Source organism: Canis lupus, chromosome 1 (assembly GCF_003254725.2).
Source record: "Canis lupus dingo isolate Sandy chromosome 1, ASM325472v2, whole genome shotgun sequence".
NCBI classification, from domain to species: Eukaryota; Metazoa; Chordata; class Mammalia; order Carnivora; family Canidae; genus Canis; species Canis lupus.
In genome coordinates, this window is record NC_064243.1 from 64,968,518 (window position 1) to 64,992,793 (window position 24,276).

General features: G+C 44.6%; 1 protein-coding gene across 4 annotated transcripts in view; it reads left to right on the forward strand.

Annotated features, from left to right (window-relative positions):
- Positions 1-5,499, forward strand: part of TRMT11 (tRNA methyltransferase 11 homolog) — a 56,268-nt gene extending 50,769 nt beyond the window's left edge. For 3 of the 4 annotated variants that reach the window (XM_025422956.3, XM_025422953.3, XM_025422955.3), the window contains one exon: positions 4,927-5,499. In XM_025422956.3, coding sequence (XP_025278741.1) covers positions 4,927-4,954 — 28 coding nt within the window. In that variant the 3' untranslated portion in view covers positions 4,955-5,499. The other variant, XM_049115276.1, reaches the window with a different exon arrangement.
- Positions 5,500-24,276: the final 18,777 nt, after the last annotated feature.

The window sequence follows — 24,276 nt, forward strand, 5'->3', positions numbered from 1 at the left end:
TGTGTGTTTTTATTTTCCACGAAGTATTTTCTTGCTTACTAAAAATTGGCAGAATGCAGGTTTTGTGATGCATAGGTGATATAATGATTGATAGCGATAGGCAGATTTGGAAGTATTAGGGAAACCAGCAAACACTGGGCAAACTTGAGTATGAGGGACGCCAAGGGTTGTGTTGCTTGAGGATACTCTTCTCCTTTTAAGTAAACACTTTGGCCTTTGAGATACGGAGTTGGAAAAAATATCTGCAGATATTCTTGGTTCAGATGAGCAGGGAATGTGAATAGAGAAGAGTCACAAAAAGGTGATGAAAAATATGTAGAGTTGAATATCACTGTCTCAAGTGTGCGCCCTGATAAACTAAAGATAGGATGAAAGAGAGAAAAAAAGAAAAAAAGCATATCAAGTTTGCAATTTTCTTCAGCATCAAGGTTACAGATTCTGAATAGTTGCAAATAGATTTCATACGGAAGGGATATATTTTAAATGTGCATTCATAGGTGTATGATATTTACACGTATGACGTGTGTGATCATATGTGGTAGACTGTACATAATCTTGAATGTTTCACGTGGAACATGTTATATGAACCATGAGGTTTCCACTTAGATGAAAATAGTAGCTGACATCCTTAGAGTGTCTCCCTTACCCGAGAGCTAGAGCAGGACTTCCGCTCTACCTTCTGCAAAGTAGTGGAGTAGCTCTTGCCAGATCTCTGACTGCACAAGAGATTTGGAGCTTTTGGGTTTTCTAGGAGTTTCTGTTATGACTGCCTTAGTTCACAGTCAGCCTTGTAGAAGAAGGCATTCCAGCACAGGACCCAAACATACACCTCACACTGATTATTCTGTACTCCCTGAGAGATAAAGAAAATAGGATATTTTTTTCCTCCCAGAGATTGCATCTCTAAGATTATAGCGTTTCCTAACTTTTTCCAGTAGCACATATTTCTCTGCCACCGGGTCCCTGTACCACACTGAACATAGGCTGGTAGGGGCTTATTTTGCTTTTCCTCTATTCTGAGGAAGTCTTGAGGTCTAAAGTACTCAAATATGACAAGGTAGTACATGTTTTCTACGTCTCCTCTTTTTTTTTTTTTTTTTTTTTTTTTTTTTTTTTTTTTAGATTTTACTTATTGGAGCGAGCAATGAAGAGAACATGAGCGGGTGGTGGGGAGGAGGGGCAGAGGAGAGGGAGAAGCCCACTCCCCACTGAGTGGGGACCCTGACTCGGGACTCGATCCCAGGACCCCAGAATCATGACCTGAGCCAAAGGCAGATGCTTAACTGACTGAGCCACCCAGGGGCCCCAGTAGTTCGTGTTTTCTTGATGACCATTAATTAGCATAGGTTTTAGTTATTACTTTTGGGTTTTCCAGGCTCCTACTGTTCATTTCCAGTCTCTTACTCTGATCGTCATATTCTCTGCTTTTTATCACTAGTTTTTCCTATTTATGTCCTTTAGGTCAAAGACCAGCAATTTTGTTCAGCTATCTCTTTGGTCTGTGAGGAAGCCTATCTCCCACTTTGCTCCAGCTTTTGTTCCCTACTTGGGCTTCACCGGGTGAGCTGTGCAATTGGCAGCATAGGTGGTCTAGGCCCACTAGCAGCTGAGCCTGAGTCGGTCTCCAGCCCATCCTCAGCCGTCTTACCCTAAGCCTGCACGCTGGATTCTATCCTCTCCTCCTCACCACCACAGCTCTAGAATATTCCCTAAAGTAGTCCACAGTGCATTTTGACATGGAGGTGATCATGCCCAGCCTGGAGGAGTCACGGGAAGAAGAGAATTGAGGACAGGAGGCAGAGCTGGGAAGGCCCTCATCGCCCACCCGTGTTGTGATTCCTCCCGTGTGGAGGAGGAACCCGGGAGGACATCCAGAGACTGATGTGTAGGTGAATCTGACTCGCAGACATGGAGGGGAAAGCCTCAGAGTTGGGGAGAGTCTGAAGCCATTTGGATTTTAGCCAGACATGAAAGCCGGCACATTAGATTCGTGTTTGAACAGGTTGAGTTTGGTCTCAATATGGAAAATAGGCTGGAGAGGGAGTCGCTGAAGGCAGGGCCACTGACCTTTCAGGGGGGAAAAAGGCAAGGAGAGCCGGGGAGCTAACACTGCAGTACTGCGTGGTGGGCCAAGAGAAGTGGCCTTGAGACACTGGGGGTGCAGAGTGGAAGCTTCGAGGTCTGACTCGGTGTGACCGCCGGGTATCGGCCCCGGGCTTCTGATTTCCACGAGTAGGCGGAGAGTGACGCGCAGGACTGTGAGGAGAGAGGTGGGCATCTGGACTGAGCTTTCCCATACCCCCGAGTAGTGACGTCTGCCAGGGTGAAGCTCAGGTAGCTCAGGAAGTGGACACGGTTTCTGGAGACCTCACGTGGTTCGAAGCAGTTAGGATACCTCGGGGAATAGAGGAGGGCGTACCCCTTCCTTTCAGAGGCCCCCTCAGACTTTGATGGAAGTTGGAATGCTGTCCCGGGAACAGTACCCTCCTGAAGTCGACCCTACTCCAGGACTGTGGTATCCCTCAGGCATCCTTGTGGCTCCCTGCATGTCCTCCTGGTATAAAAACTCTGTGTCACTGAAATAATCCTCGTAGTTGCCGGAACTAAGTTAGTAGTACTTCTCATCTAGTTGTGTTGCTTTGTGGGGAGGCAGCTCAGCTGTCAAAGCCTCGCTAACCACCTGGATCCCCAGAGATACTCCTCCCTGAGTTGAGGGAGAAGTTAGCTCTTTTAGGAGAAAACCTCGGTACGTTGCAGTTGAGAGTAGACCTGTGTTTGTGTTTGAATCCTAGCTCTGCCACTCACCAGCTAGTTCTCCGGGGCCTCATCAGTAGGGGGTGCCAGTAGTGTGCCGATGGCTTAGAGCTGATGAGTTTATATAAAACATCCGTATAGTCTGGGGCCCATAATAAATACCTAGTAAGTGCCACCTTTCATTTGGTGTTCTTTAAGGATTGACCAGATAAGATGTATCTTTTACCTTTTGGAAATTATATAATAATCGTTCGCATGTTTTCACGCGTCTGTGGGAGTGTATGATATGCTTAAGTGTCATAAAGTTTAAGTGATATTTTTTTAAATCTGATGCTCTACCTTTATTCTCATGGTTTATTTTTTTAAATTTATTTTTGGCTTATTTTTTTTAATGGCACGATGGTAAGAAGCAGTACAGCATAAAGGTCAAGATCTCGGTCTCTGGAGATATATTTGTATCTTGGCTTCTTTGCTCAAGAGTTGTGCTACAGGCAAGTTGGCTAACCTTTCTGTGCCTCAGTTTCCTTATATGTAAAATGGAGACAATTACTGTACTGTTCTTACACTGTCATTGTCAGGATCAACTGAGTCAGTGTATGTAAAGTACTTGGAACACTGGCTGGCACCAGTGGCCCTATACCTGCTATTGGGTCGTGCAGTTAAGTTGCCTCGGCGTGTAAGTTTTTTCTGCTTGTGCTGAGGAATGGATGTTGTTACTCCTTAGAATCTTCTAGGGTCGTATTTTTCTTTTCAGTAATTCCCTTCAGAGCTGGCTGAAGTACTCATCACATGGAGAGCTAGCACGGGCAGCAGGAGCATGGGAAGGGGTTCCAGTCCACGTGGTGGGCTGACAACGCGGCTGTCTTGCCTCTTCCCGAGACCATGACAAGGATAATAGAGAAACTCACAAGATAATGAAGCCTTCACAGCAAAGAGAGCAAGAGCGATGCACCAACAAAACCCCTAAGGGTGGGAAGTAGAATCGTGTGGATAAATGAAGTGGAACACGGGCTCTTGCATGGATGGAATGGCAGGCAGGGGCCACAGGGAAGACATTTTTTTTCTTTTCTTGTAGCAAATCAGGAAATCTGGGCATGTTTAATCATTTGGATTTTGCATGATTTTTTAAAAAAATAATTCTGTGGCATAATTGTTTCTGAATAATAAATAAGTCAGCCGGCATAATCTTATTTTGGCTACACCTGTGCTTTTATCAGATATGAAGAAAAGGACAAAATATTCATCTCAGGAGTAAGGAAAAATGTAAAAATATTTTAAAGATACTGCATTCCAGATATATGTGTACTCTGATACTGAAACCGGGATAAAAAATTAGGCTTTGTATTTTCTAATTGTGTCTTCACCTCTCTTCTCAAAACCACATCAATTTACATGCAATGAAGTCTGAATTCACAGAAGTACATAGGAAGGGAGATTTTATTTCTGATTAGATTCTTATCACAGTTTGAGACCGCTGGTGAAATTGAGAATGAGAAGCTCGTTAGCCCTCAATTTTCTTAGCTGAAATAGAACATTCTCCCCCAGACTTACATTTCCAGTGTCCAAACATCAGTTTGAGCCCTAGGCCTTCCCTGTCTCTGAAGCCTAAAATTGTGGAAATCACTTGTTTAGCTTTTATCTTCGTCTGCTGTGGTTACTGCAAGTTGCCAAGAATAGTTTATTTCATGAATTGAATGCGGATAAACCTCCACAGTTTTATTTCTCTGTATGACCTCATACAAGTGCAATCACTTGTCGTTACATATTTTGGAGTAGAAGCTCCCTTGTGTGATGATTCTTGTTGCAGGTGATTTCAGTTTGTGCTGAACTGTGAATCTGAAGATGCATGTGATTGTCTCAACTTGGATTGCCCGGGGTGATTCTCTTTGCCCTCTCTGATCTCTTTTTTCCAACAGAAATGTTTTTTCTCTCTGTGCAGAAGATTTTTGTGTGAATCACATGAGGTGAAGCAGATGAAAACACTTTTGGATACTCAAGCATGAAGCATGATACAGATATAGAGTGATGGGGTAGTTCTAATTCAGATAAGAAAGAAAAACAAACGTGCACCAGAGGGCGGGATTTTGCTTCAATAGAACGACTGCCTTGGTTTCTAGCTAACTAAAGAAATAACTCAAACATCTTTCTTTTCTGTGTTTCCCAACCAACCAGGACCGGGACCAGTATTCACATCTATTAAGTGATCACTTTCTCCCATACCAAGGTCATAATTCCTTCCGTGAGAAGTATTTCAGTGGCGTTACTAAAAGAATTGCCAAGGAAGAGAAATCTAGCCAAGAGTGAAAATTAAGATTTTGACAGTGGAAAAAGTAAGGATTTAATGGAAAAGACATCTGGATGTGAACTTCCATGTATGATACACAAAACATAGTTTTAAATAGCTTTATATAGTGAAATAAAAGCTACAAAGTAAATTGAATAATTCTTTTACATTTAGCTTTGTTTATAGATGATTTTGTTGTATGTGGTCTTTGAGACCTTATTTAATTTATATTTGTACTTCCAAGTATTATGGAAATTGAAAACAGTTATATTTTTTGTAATTAATTTGCAAGGGGAACTGATATTGTTGACTTTTTAAAACAGATAACCTGCCGAATATGTTTTAAGCAACTAACTAACCTTGGTTAAGAATTTACTCATTCGGTAGGTTCGTTTAATTTGGTTTCTGATTGTAACTGATGTACAGTACCACTAATAAAGCTTACTGAAGATTTCCTAAAACTGTGTTGTATTCAGTGCTTTTCAGGGGGAGGTGATGAAGGAAATGAATTTTCATTTTTAAGTTCCAGACTAGTATGTAATGACGGTGATAATTGTGAGGAGGAGAAAGGCTAGGACCTGGCAACCTGAAAAGCAACCCAACTCCTTAAGGCCTGTCCACATCTGAAGCCTGTCTGTACCTTGGACTTGCTCCTTCATTCCTAGACCTTGACTGTTGGTTCAGTTAACTACCCACAAGTTTTGGTTTAGAAAGTAACTGATATTAAAAGCAGTAACAACAACACAAGTCCTTGATGGTTCCCTAATGATATTAAGCCTAATCAGAGCTCTTTGAAATAGAAGCTGTATTTTTCTTGAAGGAGAAACTTTGCTGAGTCTACACTGTGTCCATCATGAAAATATCTTGTTTGAAAACCACTCTACCCATTAATTCAGGATGCTAATAGCTTTCCTGCTCTTGGTGGTCAAATGTACCTCAGCAGGGCGGCCGTAAATGGATCCTCTCCCTCTAACCATAGCCTATTTTTATTTATGCTCTTATTATTGTTTTAGTGTTACTGCTGGCTTTTATGCACTCCCAGTTTGAGTCTGCATGGCTTAGGACCTCCAAAAGACCAGTGCTGCCCAAGCAAGGAGAGAGAGAGCCGTCTGTGTAGTTCTCTCTCCTTTTCTGATCCTGCAAGCCTGGATTTCAGCAGCAGATCTCAGACATTTCAATGATTGTTTTGTTTGGGTTTCTGGATGTGATTTGTGGTACACTGGGGAAAATCTAAAAGTATTCAAGGATAATTTATTTTCAGTATTTCTGTTATAAACCATCTTATTTAAAATTTTTTTGAGGTTATATGGAGGGTGAGTTTGCAACTTTGTAGCTGACTAAATTTGGAATATGAGATTTTCAGCCTTGCTCTGTTTTTGTTTTGGGTTTTTTTTTTACTTATCACAAAAAATTAGTCCAAATAGTTCTGGAAAAGTTGCAACGTTAATTTGAGTCACTTTGTCCTTAAAAATCATCCAACATTTAAAAAAATTTTTTTAATTTTCAAATTATTTCTTACTACTACCAACTGAGGTCTTCTGATCTTTGATTCTTCATCCTCTTTATCATCAAGTTCAGTCTCCTGTTCTTTAAATGTCACTAGGTAGGCTCAGAGTATAAATGTGTGCAGTTATTTTAAAGTTGGTACGCAGAAGTGAAAAAGAAACCTGATCACTTTCAACCAGTTTTGACTTTATTTTATTTTATTTTTTTCAGTTTTGATTTTAGAGCAGAGGTCTCAACTCTTATTCTGTAAAAAGAGGCTTTATTTTCTGGCATCAGGATCTTATTACTTTCAGCAGAAGTTAGAGCAGATCATTTCCAGGAGTGTTGTGGTTGTGTGTGTGTTTCTCATGCACCTTTCAGCAGGAATATCACCTAGCAAACTGCCTGCATTTTGGATAGTCCCGTAGTATGAATTTATAGTATTATCTGTGTGTGAACCCTAGGTGGTCCGTTAGCTGGCCTATTTCATGTTTATAATATGACAAAATCTATCATTTTGTTTTTGGCATATATTAAATATCCATATAATCCAGATGGGTACCTTGGTGGTATTTCATCAGAAGTAACCTCTTTCCTACCCGTTCTGGTGGGGATTTGTTTTTGCTGTAATATCTGGGAGGAAATAGTGGAGTAGATGGTCTTTGGTGTGTTTAGCCAGAGTGGCCAGCAAGCAGATTAAAACCAAAAAAAAAAAAAAAAAAATTAAAATCTGCTACAAGTTTCTCAGCCACTTCCTGCCCATGGTGACCTAGGTTTTGGCCAGTTTGCCACTAACTTCCTTATGACTAATTCTTTAAATACAAAGATTAAGCAATAAAACATTTCAGACTCTTTAAATTCTGGGAGGTAAGTTGGTGTTACCACTATTTCCTTATGAAGAAAACTCAAAAATTGGAGATTCCCTTCATATTTAAGAAAAACAATTACAACTAAACCTTATTTCAAGTTTGGTAGGAGAAGTCGAGTATGAGTTAACATACCAGATGCATTGTAGTGAATGTGTTTATATTATTGGATGAAAAATATGCTTTAAAAGTTTGAGACTTAGAAACAGCTTTTGAGGTAATATGTTTTATACTCTTATTATAATTAAATTAAAGAAGCAGGGGTTTGACTTTTTTTAACATCAGGAAATTAGATATTAAGGTTGTATTATCTAGATGCCAATATAAGCAAATCTGGGTCTTGAATCAAAGGCCTCAGTTGTTTTGAGTTAGAAGAACTGCTGACATCCTATGCTGGAAGTATTATCAGGTATTGCTAATCCAAAAAAATATGGAATTAAATATAATGTTTATGTGGTGGAAATTGAATGTGACTTTTTTTTTTGGAAATGATACTTCTACACCATTTTAGTCTCCCTAGAAAAGCACAATGGAAGTAAGCTGCTGTTAATGGTTGTACTAGAAAAAAAAAATCTTTGTAGATAAAGCAGGGCATAAATAAATAAATTCATTAATGGAGAAGAGGGGTGGAAATGGAGGTGGGTGTTGCTGAGAAAATTGATGACTTCATTGTTGATTTTCCTGTTTGACCAAAAGGGAATAAATTATACCAGAATTAAGGACCTTGGCTCTTTTTACAAGAGCATGGTTTTGCTTCATTATAAAGTTATTTAGAAAACTAAACACTTGTAAGAATCTTTTTTTTTTTTCTTAGAAGGATTGTATCATAGAATAAGTGAAGTCTACTTTCATTTCCAACTCACCCACTCCCATTTTTCTCAGATATTTATCAAGTAATGTGGTTTGCAATCCAAACAAAAAAAAAAGTGCCTTAATCCAGAACATACACATGGACACAATAACACTAGGCTGATGATGTTTGTACTTTACTAAAACATTGAGATCTTCTCTAAAACAGTGGTTTGAGAACATAAGGTCTAGAGTGTAAAGAATTGTAATGGAATGATAAACATATCTGCGATTCTATCTAGCCTTAGAATCATAGAGACAGCACATTCCTGTCTATCCTTTGGGGTGAAAAAGCTTACTAGGGAACCTGACCCTATTCCCTTAACAGAGGTCTGCCTCAGGATGTTCATATGTTTCACTGTGTGGGATAAGCAAATTGACGTTTAGACATAACTGAGACCAACCTGGAATTTGGCTCTTATCCCTTCCTTCATAAGCCATTGAAGACAGGCTCTTAGGGGAATGGAGGCTGAATTATCATGGCAGTTTCTTAAGAAGTCTGGGTCATGGAACAAAATGGAGCTTAATAGATGAATGTTAAGATAAGCCAGCCTCACTGTCTGTAACTGCTAGCCTTGTTTCCCGGGATTTTAGGATGGACTCAGTATATCTTTGTCCTAGAATTTTGAACGTTCTTGCAGAGATAATACTGCAGTGATGCCAAACTGAATTGCCTAAAAAGGAATCTGCTTTGACCTCTACGCCTTTAAAAATCTCTCCTTTAATCAAGCCTTCCTGACTCTCTCCTGAGGGCTTATTGGAAGAACTCTGTTTTGTCTAACATCCAGCAATGAAGATTAGCCGGGCTTATGCCTGAAATTAGTCAAATTAAAAAAAAAAAAAAAAAAAGCTGTGGAGAAAATTAGAATTGAAAACTGTAAATGGTACTTGAATTGGGTTTTGATGGACTGTACAAATATTTTATCTAATGTAAGTTTGTGAAGTGGATCAAGATGGTCAAAACCAGTATTGGTAAAGCTTTAGAAATCTGTGAAAGCTCTTTGAATATGCATTTGTTTATGAATCACAGACTGCAATACCTCACACGAGTCTGAGTGCAGCCAGCACAAACATCAAAACTTTTTTTTTTTGCATTATTTTCCTACAACGTAAGCCTCTGAGGAAACAGTTCTCCAGAGACACCTTGCATTTCTGTGTATCTAAGGAGGTACTGACCCCCTGCACCCGAGACTCTCTTTTCGGGGATGTGGGAGCATCATTGAAAGGTACAGTGTCTCCACTTCCTCTGCTCCCTCCCCCTTCTGTAAAAACGATTAGCAAACCACTGTGCTTTTGCCAAATTGAGCACCTGAGCCATCGGAGCCATCCGACCTCCCTCCCGTTTCCGTGGTGGAGGAGATGAAGCGGACTCCTCACCGTCAGGGTTCCCCGAGGGGCCGCCAAGCCTCATCGTCAGGCGGAACTGGCATATTCAGAAGTGCCGCTTAGCCCGGGTGGCAGCTGGGGTCAACGTGGAAAAGGGGCAGCTCTTTGGGGAAAATGCTCGGGGTCATACCATTGCCTGAGACTCCGGCTCAATGGCATCCTTGATTCATAAAGGCTACATTTCGGGGGTTTAAAAAGACATTTAGGTTATTGCGTTTAGGAGATTCCTTTAGATCGGCCTCGGTCGCTACTGGATTGGCCAGACTGTAGCCCTGGGGTCTTCGGGGAGCTGCTTGGGCGAGTGACCCCAGTGCCAGATCCCGGAGGTGGCGATGCGGAGGTTGGCCTGGGCCAGGGGCGCGAGGCTGTGCCCGGGCCCCCGCCAACACCCTGGTGCCGAGCCATGCCACGCTTCCCCTGGCTCGTGGGCCGCCACTGATGACCCGTGGTTGGTCTGTCACCCGGAGAACTAGAGGGATCAGCAGGTTGAGGATACCTTCCTCCGAGGCTACCGTAGTGGACACAAGCTGTGGCTGCTGCCCCGACGGTCTGGGTCATTCTCTGCTGAGACCTACGAGAGTCACACTGCTGGTTGGGCTGGCACCTGCCAGTTGGCCATTGCTGTCGCCTGGCTCCGTCATCGTCTCAAACAGCAGCACGTCCACCGCGATAGGTAGGACACGAACCGAAGGACTGTATTTCCAGGGCAGAGCTGCCCCTCGGTGCCAGACTTGCGACTCCTGCCAGAGGCTGACCTGGTTGCCTTGCGGTTTAGGAGACCACGTGCATGGGGTGGTGGCCAGCACGCTCCTGGCGATGGCTTACTTCGGATCCCTGCCCCCCTCCGAGAAAGCCCTGGTCCTGCTTCACTGCTGCTGACACTTTCTCAGGTTACGGTGTTGCTGTTCCAGTCCGATCGGTTGACTCCAGCCGCACTGCTCTAGCCCTCGGAAGTAATCTGTGTCAGGTGTTGGGCGTTTGGGACCATTCGGTGTGACAAGGGTATTAGACCCCTTCTTGCAAAAGCCACTCGACAGTGGGCTGATAGTCAAGGTGTTTGGTAGACTTGCCATGCTCCCTACCATCCACAGGCATCTGGAACTTCTGAGCTCGGGACGTTTTCTCTACATTTGCTGTTTTCGCTGGCGGTCCTTTACCAAGCCTTCCCAGGAAGGCTCAGTACACTGCTCCACAGAGCTCTGAATGGTGCGGTGTTCTGTCCTTTGTCAGACACCAGAATCCCAGCCGGTATGTTTCAAACTCCAAGAGCTCACCTGGTGATCGCTAGCTCGAGTCTCAGGCAGGGAATGCACCTGTCTCAGGCAGTCTCCTCTTCCTGGTTAAAGCAAGAAAATAGAAATTCCAGCTGATGTATTGCCCTACATTTTCCTCTAGATGCCAGAAAATGCTTTCTGAATATTCCAGATTTTCAATTTTATTTTAGTGGTAACCGCTGGTCACCGAGTGACCGTATGTGTCGCTGTCCTTTTCCTGTTACAGGTGTCACAGGCCTGCCTGCCGATGCTCAGGCAGGGAATGCAGCAGTCGACCTGTCGCGGGGGGGGGGGGGGGGGGGGGGGGGGGGGGGGGGGGGGCGTCGGGGGGGGGCAGTTGAGTCACTGGAGTGTGAAGTGGGACCTGGGGACCAAGCAAGTGAGGCCCGACAGTGTGGCAGGGGCCTTCTGTTTCTCCCTCACGCCTCCGCCCTCCTGCCTCCGTGACACACGTCCAGCTTTGCTGTGAGCAGGTGGTGTTACCAGGTTTGGCCTCTCATGCCGGTGGTAGTGGGTTGGAATGTGTGTGTGTGTGTGGAGGGGGGTGGACTTAGGAGTCGGAATGCTAGTCGGGGTGAGGGGTGGCCATGAGGTCATCCAGGTTAGGGATGGAAGGCTCAGGAAGGATTTAGGAGGGGCATGAGCAGGTGCCGGTAATGGGTCGGGGAGAGGGTGGGTGGGTGGGGTGAGATCTGAGCTCCACAGGGGACTCGGGGGGGGGGTGGAGATTCGGAGCACGGAGCCTCTGGGCTGGCGAGCCACCCCATGGGCCGCTGAGAACCAAGGGCCTGGCTGGGCAGCAGGGAGCCCAGGCTCAGGCCCAGGAAAGTGCTGGAGACCAAGTCCCGCCCCACACGGCTCTAACAGGGGCTCTAACGTGGGACTCTAACTTAGGGCTCTAGAGCATGGCTCTAGCTCAGGGCTCTAACGTGGGGCTCTAACTCACGGCTCTGACTCGGGGCTCTAACTCAGGGCTCTAACTTGTCCGGTGGAGCTTCTCCGCCTACGTGAGGTGTGTGTTCAGCAGCGAGAATTGGCGCGACCGCTGCTCTGGAAACTGGACCAGGCAATGCCCAGCTGATTCCAAGAAATCTCTACTCAGATTACTCAGGAGCTGAGCTACCCCGTCGCGCGGCTCGAAGCTCTGGAACGCCACTGGCTGTGGGCAGGTGTCCCTCTGCCCCCCTGGGTTGGCGGATGCACCGTGTGCCCAGGGAGGTTCTCATCTTAACGTCGTACAGCCAGGACCCAGAAGAAGCTGACAAGTCGTCATTGGTTGCCCCTAAGAGACACCTGCCTGAGAGATACCCAGGCTACCTCGGGTTGCACTCAGGATGTGGAAAAAGAAAAACTCAGAGGTTTTTGTATTTCCCCCCCTCTCTTCTCCTTATCCTTTAAAATTAAAAATACTTCCCCTTCCTTTCTCTTATTTAAGTGACTCCATAATAGCTTTTGGGCAGCGACATAAAAATCACAGGGTAGGCCAGAATATAGGGAAAATTTTAATTAAATTGGGAGTCTTGTTTGTTTTTTCATTTATTAAAAAATGTCGAGCCAAAAATCCCAATTTCCCCCTGCCTCTTTTTATATGTCCTTATGCATTTGGCAGAGTTCATGACAAAACCTCTTTCCAGCTGTGGACCCACCAAAAAGCCTTTGCTGAAGCTCCTACTAATTTGGAATAAACTGAGTGGTTGAAAGCTTCACACAGAAATCCTGCCAGGAAATGTCATAAGGTCCCTTGACATTTAATTCTACAAACACCCTTATCTTTTGGAACCAAATAAATAAAAATGTATTTAAAAAAATTTTTTTTTGCCTTCGTTAGCTCGTTTTCACTAAATTTTGGGGAAAAAGTTCAAGATCCTGAAAACAACAGAACTTCATTTCGCCTTCGGTCTGGCTTTTTTGAACCCAAAAAGATGATCTTTCATGATGCTAAGTGGATTCCTAAGGACAAGGGCAAGTTCTATGTAATGAATAAGGCTTCTGGGGGACGACGTGACACCTTTCCACTAAGTGGCCCAGGAGACTTCTGCAGCAGGTGACCTCACCTGGTGTGTCTGAGCGAAGGGCTAGACTTTGAAGCCTCTTGAATTGATCTCTGTATATATGTATATTTTAAAGACTGTATTTATTTATTCATGAGAGACCCAGAGAGAGAGGCAGAGACACAGGCAGAGGGAGAAGCAGGCTCCATGCAGGGAGCCTGACACGGGACTTGACCCCAGGACCCCGGCATCTGACCTGAGCCGAAGGCAGATGCTCCACCGCTGGGCACCCCCCCCTTCGGCACCCGGATGTCTGTATGTTTCATTGCCATCCTCAATGGAAGAGACTCCGCCCCTGCCCTCAGCGTATAGTCCAGCGCCTAGGGGTGGTGGTAAGCAAAGCGGTAAGTAGTTCATTAAAACAGTGGTCAGTGTTTTCAGAGGGTTAAGCCCAGGGTGAATATAAGAGGAATTTAACCACTTCTAACCATTATGGACCATGTGTTTCTGATATTTTGACTTTTGGAGCCTTGCGGGCCCTGGAGAGGTGGCTCTTCCTCTGGTGGCGGATTCTTAGAGGTGTTGAGAGACTCCCAGCATGTGTACCTTTCAGATGCAAATTAAGCAGTCCAGAGACCTCCTCTCTGCTTTTCTACTTTGGGCCACAGTTCCCCTGTCCTAATCATAATCACTCCAGGGACAGGTACCAGGCACCTAGGGAGAGGCCCTACTTCTCAGAGCCCATTGAAACTATTCAAACTAGCCAATCCCAAGCCTGCTTACCCAGCCTTACCCATCCTTTCCTGTAGGAACTCCAGTAAAGGCCCTTGTCCACATTTTCTATTCACTCCCCTCTGTCTCCCGACTAACCCTGTGTGGCCCTGCACGGCAAGTCATGCCCTCTACTTTTGTGAACTTCAAGGACCAAACGATCTCTCTGGTGGCAACTGTCTTCTGATCTGTTGGTCTTACCATACCTGAATAATCATAAAATCTACACTTAAAACTGAGGGGTGGGAGAGGACTGGGTGAAGGAAGACTTCTGGGAGAGACTGACATGTAAGCAGACTCCTGAGGAAGGAGTAGAAGTTGCCAGGTGATGGCAGGTGGTGAGGGGGTGGTTCCAGGCAGAGGGATAAGCATCTGGAAAAGCACATTTAGATTCAGTTCAGGTAGTTCACATGCCTGTAGCCAAGTGTGTTGGATGAGGAGAAGAAATGAGGGCCAGATCGTGACGGACTTCTGTGTCTAGCTACTGTCTGAAGATGATCAGAGGAGAATCTCCCTCCCCCTGATGTTGATCCCTTATGATGACATCAAGGAAGTTTTCTGGAAGTTTTCTGGAAGTTTCTGGAAGTTTTAGCTTCTTACAAAATGGTACCGTGTGTCTAAAGTGCTTGACTTGCTTGAGAAAGGGCTCTTGTGATGAGGTCTGTAGCTTGGCCGCTGTTATAGGGTCTGTTTTTTCTCTTGGTTCTGCGTCTCAGTTAGTGACCGAGTTGGGTGAGCCACATACTTAGTGCTGCCTAAGCATCACGACCCTGGAGCCTTCGTTGTCTCCCCTCTAAACCTTCACGAGTCCCTGGTTAGATGCAACAGAAACCTCTATTACCCTGACTGAGACACTTGCTACAGAGCCAGGAAACCGCCTCCGGTCCACCTCGGGCGATGAGAGAGATGATGTTTATTGACTTCACTCCTCACACAGTGCTGACGGGGTACAGGCCTGCAGAAGAGCAAGCTGACGAAAATAAAGATTGTGGGTTGCCGGGTCATGTGTTCCTTATTTGCAAGGATAAACACAGACCCTGTCTCCAGGAGCTGCTTCTCTACTACAAGACGAATGAGCTGTTGATGCATCATGGTTTTGAAATCCCAGCAATCTGCATACAGGATATTTTACTGATCAACCTCAAGGAATCTGTCATAAATTAAAAAAAAAAAAAGATTCAAACACTGTTGCTTATTTCAGAATTTTGCATTGGTGTCCGTTGTTCTTCTGAGACACAGAGTGTTCCCTGAAGGAAAGTTGCTCGGACCCCCTTCACTTCCTTTTCACCTGTCCTTGAACCAAGAGCATCACCTTTTTTTTTTTTTTAAGATTTTACTTGTTTATTAATTTGAGAGAGAAAGAAAACAGCAGGGAGAGAGAGAGAGCCCCAAGCAGACTCCCTGTGGAGCTTGGAGCCCAACGCAGGGCTTGATCCCATGGTCCTGAGATCATGACCTGAGCTGAAACCAAGAGTTGGAGGCTTCACCAGTTGAGCCACCCTGGCACCCCCAATTCACCATATTCTGATGACCTTTAAACAACCCATCAGTAATGGGGATGAGACGGAGGGAAGGATGGAATGCCTGTAGCCCTTATTTGTCTTTTTTCCTCTTTGACCCTCTGCCTCTGTCACTACCTGCTTGTCTCTCCTTCAACATTTCCTGCATACCTGAGATACACCAATTGCTGTGGACACAAAGATGATACACTGTGTGTATCCTGGGCTGAAAAGCTATACCCAGTCTTTGGTTGAGCTAATTTTTGTTACATTATGAAAAAAATCATATTTACTCTGAGTCCCCATCTCTGATGCTTAAAAACAAACAAACAAACAAACCAAAAAACAGCACACGGTATGTATCCTGGGCTGAAAAGCTATACCCAGTCTTTGGTTGAGCTAATTTTTGTTAAATTATGAAAAAAAAATCCTTATTCTGAGTCCCCATCTCTGATGCTTAAAAACAAACAAACAAACAACAACAACAAAAAAAACCAGTCAAAATGTCAAACAGAAACAAGACTGTACCACTTTCAAAGTACTGTTCTCTGAGTGACATACTAGTGACGCGGGAAGTGGTGGGGAGTTAGGGTGAGATGATGATGGCAGGTGGTGACGGAGGAATTACAGTGACTTTAAGATTTAACCAATCTTAAAGGAATTGAAAGATTTTCTCCTTTAGTGCTATTCAGTGTTATTCCTTTTCATGTCTTAAGCCTTTTCTTTAAATGTTCATGTTTCTGCCCATAAAGTTCTACAGCCATCTTTTTCATGCTTCCTCTATAAAGTTCTACAGTCCTTTTTAAAAATTTTTAATTTAAATTTTGTGAATAGGCAATAAATTTACATGGTTGAAAATTCAAAGCAGTTCAAAAGGGTATACCCAGTGAAAAGTTTCCTTCTTCCCCCGCCCTTCTATCCCAGTGGGTCCCTCAGCTGCCCAGTTCCCTGCCCTGGAGACAACCACGGTCACAGATGGCTTCGCTCAATGTCAAACGACATAGGATGGTCCAAATGTGAAGCCGTAATTGCAACACCCATGTGGAGCAATGGCAAGAACAAAGGACCAGGAGTCAGAGGGCGCTTCCCAGTCCTATCAGGCAGCTCTTAATTCATTCGTGTCTGTTTCTCACTGTTGACGTAAAAATAACAGCAAACATTTCCTTAGCAAGCTCCCTTAGAGTGAGAGTCCCTTGAGATGGTGCGTGTGAACGCGTTTAGAAAAACTGTTCCCTATGGGGAGAGAAAAGCCCAGAACCTAAAGCTAAACCCATCAGGCAGGCGAGCTTGTCACGGAAGGACTTGAATCGTTCAGGCTATTGCCCGGGAAAGTCTTTCGTTTGGTTTCAAAGCTTCCAACGAAGAGCCATGTCGGTGGGCAGTCTCCTGGTCCCGTCGGGAGGATGAAAGGTGGATTTGCTGCCTGTCAGGCTTCACGTCCTCGTCCTCTCAGGAGTCCCATCCCCTAGCGGAAGGGAGGGGTGGCCCCTCTGAGACGCGGAGCTGAGCAAAGAATGTGACTCCTTTTGGAGCTGCTGATCTGCCACCTTTGGGGTCAGGGGAGGCTCATTTCCCGGGCTGCTTGATTCCTTCCTGGTGCTTCGAGTGGTTTCCAATCAAGGAAAGATACGGTCTAGGCCGCTTTGAAAAATGGGGGAGTTGGGAGCAAACACAGACTGGGGGGGCCTGTTACCTCAGGAGTGATGGGGCCGTCTTTCTTCCCTGAGGCGAAGTCTGCGTTTACCTCAGAGGGAGTCGTACTTTGGGGAAGGAACGCGGACTCACTTGGGTCCCCCGCGTGTGAAGGGGACCTGGCCTGATAGCCTGGGGCCGGAGCCCTTGTTCATCCACAGAAGATAGGCAGCGAGGAGGAGAGAGAGGGCGGCCTTTCCTCGGGTGCCTGCACCTGGCCCCCGGGGGGCTGTGTCTAGAGCAGATAGGAGCTGGGGCAGCCCCCGTGTCCTCCGGCCGGTGAGCCCTGGGGCAGTGTATCAGAGGAATCCTCGCCTATGCCTCTCCTGTAGGCCCTTCCTTTTTTTTTTTAATGGTTAATCTGCAGAGACTCAATAAATGATACACTTATGAGCACTGTTCTCCCTTAGAGAGCAGCTTAAGCAAAGCCCCAGGATGCCTGGGAGCGAAGCCAAATTGGCAAGCCCGTGGTGTCCCCTCTCTTCCTTTTTCCTCTTCTTCATTCCTCTGGGCCAAGAAGTAAAGGTTACTCCACAGGTACGGTCAGATGGGATGGCATCTATGGTCATCTTGACCTTTGGATGCCGGAGATGAAGTCTTTTCTTCTGTCTTAGGTTATCTTTGGAGTTACTTATCTTCCATGTATGGGGGGCGGTAGGGGTGAGGGTGGGGAAAGAGGTACTTTTCAAAGAGTGTGTTTTAGTGAATTACAATGGGACATCTGGGCAGAGATACTAATTCTATTTGTGGCTCTATCAGGGGATCTTTGGAGAAAGTTTGTAGTCCTCCGCTGACTGGAAGGGCTTCGTGGCTTTTTGGTCAGTGTTGAATACAAATCAGAGCTCTGAGCACTGTGTTTCTAAAAGGAATTACAGTGACTGATGAACCAAATGGGCTTGGTTAAACTAGTTGCTTGAAGTGTACAGCCACCAGGAGCTTGGTGATAATGAAAATAGTTAAAATGCTTCTGTCTAGGCAGCAATTAGTTTTCAGGAAAAACACAGAAAATGTGTCACATACACCATTGCCTTCAATCAGTCAAACCCACCATCTGTAGGAGATGGTTTTAGCTTTTTGACAGCAGTGGAACTCCAGGAACCTAGGTCAAGACCTGGCAGTCTAAGAGATTACCTCCTTATTGCCTTGGTTGTCTTCAAAGTCTTTCTACAAGAGCATCTTTGCTACAGGGCAGGTGAGGATTGAGAGGCTTAGCTGGGCAGCTCCATCTCCCCAGCTCCCGGGCTGAGCTGGCTGGGTCTGGGGACTCGAAGAGCCTGGGTGGGGTCTCGGGTTTTTTATCCCCTTATCCTTTCCTGGATGTGTCAGCACCTGCACCTCCACCTCTGCTCTGTGTTGGTACCATTCTTGCCTCCCCCCAATGGCCAAAGAGGGGGCAGGTAACAGCTCCACTCCAAATTGGGCCCATTACTGGATTTCTAAGTTTCTGTTCACTTCTAAGACTCTGGACCCAGAAAGATCCCAGAGGTGGGGTAAGTCTAGAGTATATCACCCTGTTTAGGGTGCCCATCCTTATTCTCGCAGTATATTTTGGATCAGGCGTCATGTGGCTACCCTTGGTATCCATGACAGCTCTTACAAATGGTAGGAAAAGTGGCTAGTGAGTAGAAGTTAGAGGCTGGGAGTGAGGGGACTCAATGAACTACGCTACCGAGGATGACGATTACGAGCATATACTATTTCATAGGCTGACATTGTGATAAATGCTTTTAGGTAATACCTAATCCTCATAACCATTCTGTGCCCTAGGAATTACATCCATTTTACAGATAAGGAAACTGAAATTCACAGAGATGTGCAAGTGGAGCAGTTTCGTGGTGCGTAATGCTGGAGGTCCGGTTGAGCCTACATCTGACTGACGAGATTCGCATTTCTGACCGTTACTCTACTGCCAATGGCCGTGAACCCTTGTAGGCTTCTTCTCAGTTTCTCCCGGATAAGGCCTCTGGCCCATGCTTCTTGGCATTCTCGGTGCCTAATCAGAGTGTCTTGTTGTGTGGCATGAAATCCTCCTCTCATGAAACTATAAGGCCTCCTCTGACACAGAACCGCACATTGTCATGTCCAAAGACAGCTCTTCAAAATATCCAGAAAATTTATTGGGAGAAAAGGAAGGGGGGCAAAAAAAGATGGTCAATGGAAATGTAGAGGGCAGTGGTTTGTGCCGACAGGAATGTTTTCATGAGCCCTCCCCTCACCAGCATTCTAGTGAAAACTATCGTAGAAGGACCATTAAGAGCCAGAGAAAGATTATGGAAACCCTATGGATTTATTTGAAACGCAGTGTTACTCTTACTCTTCCTGAGCAGGTTTTGTTTTCTTTTTCCTTTCTTAATGGTGTAGACCCAACCTAGACCTGGTTGTAGGATTTTGATTATATTTCCCAGATCAATAACTCAAATTTAAAAATTGAAGAGTTGTTTGCCCCAAAGGGTTAGCTACCCTATTACCTACAGGCTCTAAAAATAATGCTTTGCCTCAGACCCTGATGTCTGCTGGTTCTGTTTTACTTTTATCTTATCATGGGTTCTCCAGTTTAAGCTGTCTACCAAGGGAAGTGAAATGCCAGAGGGGGGTGTGTGCCGGGCCCCCACCTCGCCTTCAGGCAAATAAGGCCAAGTACACTCCAAGAACACGTTGACTCTGTGCCTCTAAAGAGAGAATAGGCCATTCACTTCATGATCCGTCACTCAGTGCTTCTGTGACAAGGTGCAGATAACAGCACCTCAGAGTACCCAGAGGTTCTGGGTTGGCCCTGCTTACAGGATGTGGCCAGTCACTGCTGGGGGGTGAGGACAGGGCCTGGGCTCCGTCCAGAAGGCATACAATAGATTCGTTTCAAAGTTTTCCTTTTTTCTTTTGATTGGGAAATAAATCCCCCAACTCTGATGACAGACAATGACCCAATTCAAGGGCTGAGGGTAAGTCAGTATATTAGATTTCTGAGTAGAGCAGCGTTTGATTTGGAGAACGCAACATAGACCGCTTGTCTGCTTTCAGATCAGGGGACTAAGGCGTTGTTTGTGTAGTTTCTGCGCTCAGGGAAATGGGGTCACTGGGTGTCTTAGTCTGTTTGGGCTCCTGTAACAGAAAACCATAGACTTGGTAGCTTATAAACAACAGGCATTTATTTTTTTGTAGTTCTGGAGGCTGAGAAGTTCAAGATCAAGATGATGGCAGATTAGGTGTCTGGTGAAAGCCTGCTTCCTAAAAAAAAAAAAAAAAAAAAAAAAAAAAAAAAAAAAAAAAAGAAAGCCTGCTTCCTGATTTGTAGCTGCTTGTCTTCTTGCTGTATCCTCCCGGGGCAGAGGGGCAGGGGAGCTCTCTGGGACCTCCCATTCCTGAGGCTCCCACCTCATGCCCTAGCTACCTCCCACAGGCCTCACCTCCTAATATGATTGGGCTGGGGGCTGGGGTTAGGATTTCCACGTAGGGATTTTAGGGAGACGCAAACATTCAGTCCATTGCACTTACATCAATGACATCCACAGAGCCCGTCTCCGTGGGCTGTTTTAATCTTCTTCTCATCAGATCTTTCTAAAGGCTGCCCAGAGATTCGCCTCTTGTTGCTGGAAGGGTTGGTGGGAGGTGTGGTGTCTGAATGAGGGACCGCTTGGTCAGAGAGGAGAATCCTGGGCCCGGTGATCCACTGGATGGGAATTGCCCGAGAACCTGTTAGACATGCCCAACCTCAGGCCCCGCACCAGACTTGCCGAATCAGAATCTGCATCTTAACACAGTCCCCATGTGACCTATTTGGACGTTAATATCTGATAAGCACTGCTCCAAACTCCAAACACGTTTCCATTAATATCACACACATTGGAAGTGTTGTCTGCTAGCAGGGAGGCAAGATGACTAAAGTCATTAGCCTAGTTCTTCAGCTTCTGTCAGCAAGGTTAATCATTTGTTTATTTAAACTAAAATGGCCTGCTCTCTCTGAATCCGTTAATTGTGCATCAGTAAGTCACAGGCTGCTCCCCCCCCCCCCCCCGCCCCACATACTATAGTTCTCAGAATGAACTAAAGGTGCGTCAATTCTTTCGGCCCCTGGTTCTTAGACCTGTTCAGCCTGACATTTGAATATGTCAGTGTCCTTGTCTGTGCCCATAACCGGTGGGGAGCCACGACGCTGCTGGAAGGCAGTGGCTGCTGTGGACAGCTGCTGGTTTTGCCTGACCCACCACCTCTTCCCTTCTCATTTTGCAGCAGCATCTTTCTCTTCAGGGGTTTACAGGCTGGTGAGGCTTCAGTCCAGGTCCTGTCCCCTCTAATGGCCAAGGGGCGGGCATGTGACCGCAGCAGGACCCGTGGATGCTCTCTGACAGTGAGGCCAGAGCTCATTTACTCCATCATAGCAGCTGCAAGGACCGGGCTGCCTAGACCCGGAGCTCCTGGATTGCTGTCCTGCCTGCGGCCTAGCCCTTCTCCTCCGAGAGTCTGTTCTTATTTGTCCAAGGTGGCGAGAGTTCCTTTCTGTTGATTCAAACCAAAGAACCCCAGCTGAGTAAAGGAATCTAAATATGGTTCATGTTGTGGAAAACCGATTTTGGTCTCTTTTTTAAATTTATTTTTTAAAAAAGACTTTGTTTATTTGAGAAAGAGAGAAAGCAAGAGAGCATGAATGGGGGGAGGGGCAGAGGCAGAGGGAGAAGCTGAGACTCCTCACTGAGTGGGGAGCCCGATGCAGGACTTGATCCCAGGACCCTGAGATCATGACCTGAGCCAGAGGCAGACGCTTTGCCAACTGAGCCACTTAGGTCTCACCCAATTTTGGTCTTAATGACAAAGGCGGCACTTATGAATCACCACAACCTTCCACTTTGTTTCATTGGTTGGATTGTGTCTATAGCCAAGTATAAAACATTTTAAGGTTTTTAAATGCTGTTTGGAATTTTTCTTCCTTACCTTGCTGTGTCTTATTATATGTGTGTATATCTGTGGAAAGGCTAATATTGATCAATAATTACCAGGTTATGTGTAGTTAATACTTTTGTGGCAGCTTCAACATTAACCTCGGTGTGTTTTTTAGTTTTTGAATTTATGACTTTGGTCTGTAGATGCTCTTAGTACATCCTTAGCAAGTTAAAAATTAGCTCCAGGACAAGAAAGAACACATGTATAGCTTATCCATCTATCATATGGAAAACAGTGGTGTTAGCACAGACCGATCCACTTACTGACCATCAGAAGGTATTACTTAGTTGGCAGCTTTCAGAGACTGTGTAAAAATTCACATACTTTTCTCGCAAATGAATTTCTTAATTTTATTAGTGAACACAAAGGACTAAAGGTGCTAGAGATTGATCAAATGAATAAATAATATTGCCTTTTAAAAAATCAAATGCATCAATTCCAGGGCATAATTAACAGTATAGCTCCTATTTTTAAAATGACATTGGAAAAAAAATGGAAGCGGATTCTGATAGAATGTTGGTTGGTTTAATATCCTAAATAAAAAATCAGTACCTTTCAGCTGTTAAAAATAGTATAGATTAATATTTAATGGACATGTATTCATAATAGAAAAATAAAGGGTATGTACCATGTGATTGCATTTTATCTGTTATTTATGGTAATATTACTTATACATGTAAGTATTCTAATGTCTTACAGTAGCCATCTCTAGGTAGTAGTATTTTTTTCTTTATTGATTTGTTTTATTTTCATTCCAGTTATGCGCTTTTTCTGAAAATTTTCTATTAAAACATGTTCTGCTTTTATAACATGAAAAAAAGGAAAAGGTTATTTTTTGTTAAAAATAAATTAGAGTCTCAGTGGACTTTGTGTGTAAATTATAATATGGGAAAAGATGTCAAGGATGAGATAGCTAGGCTAAGCCTTATTATACCATGTAGAAATACTAAATTTCCCTGAGAATGCAGGAAAAGTCTTGTTAGCTTTTATTTTTTTTATGAACCAAACTCAATGGAACTTAAATTAAGAAAATATTTCTTTAACAGTTCTGTTTAATTTTGTAAAAATGTCCTGCAGTCAAGGATTTTAAAAAAAGAATAAATTGAACTTGTGTTGTAATAGACATTTCTGTTTTCTAGACCAGGGCTTCTCAAATGTTAATGTGCAGATGAGTCCCCTGGGGATCTTGTGAAAATGCAGATGGGTCTGGGATGAGGCCTGAGATTCTGTATTTCCATCATGTTTCCAGGTGGAGCTGGAGGCTGCTGGTCTGTGGACCACGCTTTGAGTGGCAAGGGTCTCTAAACAGAAGTTGTCATTCTTAATGACGTCGGAAATCACTCTGAGCCAAGGAAAAAGTAAACATTCTCTGAACAAAAGCTTTTACAGCCCAGGGCAGAAAGTTGGGAGGATTGGAACCTTCTGGGTCTGGAACTTGAATGTTGCATCAGAGCGGGACTCAGGTCACAGATGCAGGCGTAGGAGTGAGGGCTGGGATGGGGGATCAGAACATATGGAGGTGGGCTGAGAAGGAACCAGGGGAGGAGAAAAGCCATCCTATTGACATGGCTGTTCCTTACCATATTATTTGCTATAATCTTCCTGAAGATGCCACTGCTGCTCTTTCACCCAGTGGATTAGGAAGAGATAAATATTGGCAACCTCTGGAGAGGATACTTTGGGAGAAGCTGTGGTCTGTGAGCATGAAGGGAGGGAGAAGGCGGGGCCAAGTCTGAATATCGGGGCTGACTTCTGAGCAAAAGTGGTCAGTGGTGGAGAGAGAAAGGGACCTTGCAACAATTTGGAATCCTGGATCTCTAGTGTGTCTGGAAAACTACTTGTGTGCCAGTTGACACCTGGATAAACCAGAGGTCTGTGGACCCCTCCCAAGAACAGGTGAGCAATTCTAGAGGGATTAGTACTTTCTCTTCTCAAATGCAAATTAGAATACCTATAATACACTGCTGCCAGAGTAGCCTTCAAAGCCTTGGGCTTCTGGATTGATGTTATGTAGGAGAAATCGAGGCAGAAACTATTAGATTTCATTTCCCAATTGACTTGCATTCTGTAGGTGGAAAGGCAGTGTCATAAGAAAGAATTAATTTGCCCCCAAGATACAATCAAAGTTGCAATTAAAGATTAGAAACAATCTGCAATAAACTGCATATTTAATAAACAGTGGCAATTTCTGACAAGATAATAATATTCAATAAACCATAAAGCGCAGATTCTATTTCGAGAGCAAGCACTAGGTCAGAAACGTGGTTTCTGCAGGCCAAAAAATCATGTATATTATGAGGTCCAGAGGTTTAAGTCCCATCTCTTTTTTTAGGGGATGGAGAGGGAGAGAGAAAGAATCTTAAGCAGGCTCCACACCCAACGTGGAGCTGGAGCACGACACTGAGATTGTGACCGGGGCTGAAATCAAGAGTTGGACGCTTAACTGGCTGAGCCACCGAGGTGCCTCTTAAGTCCCATCTCTCAATCTTT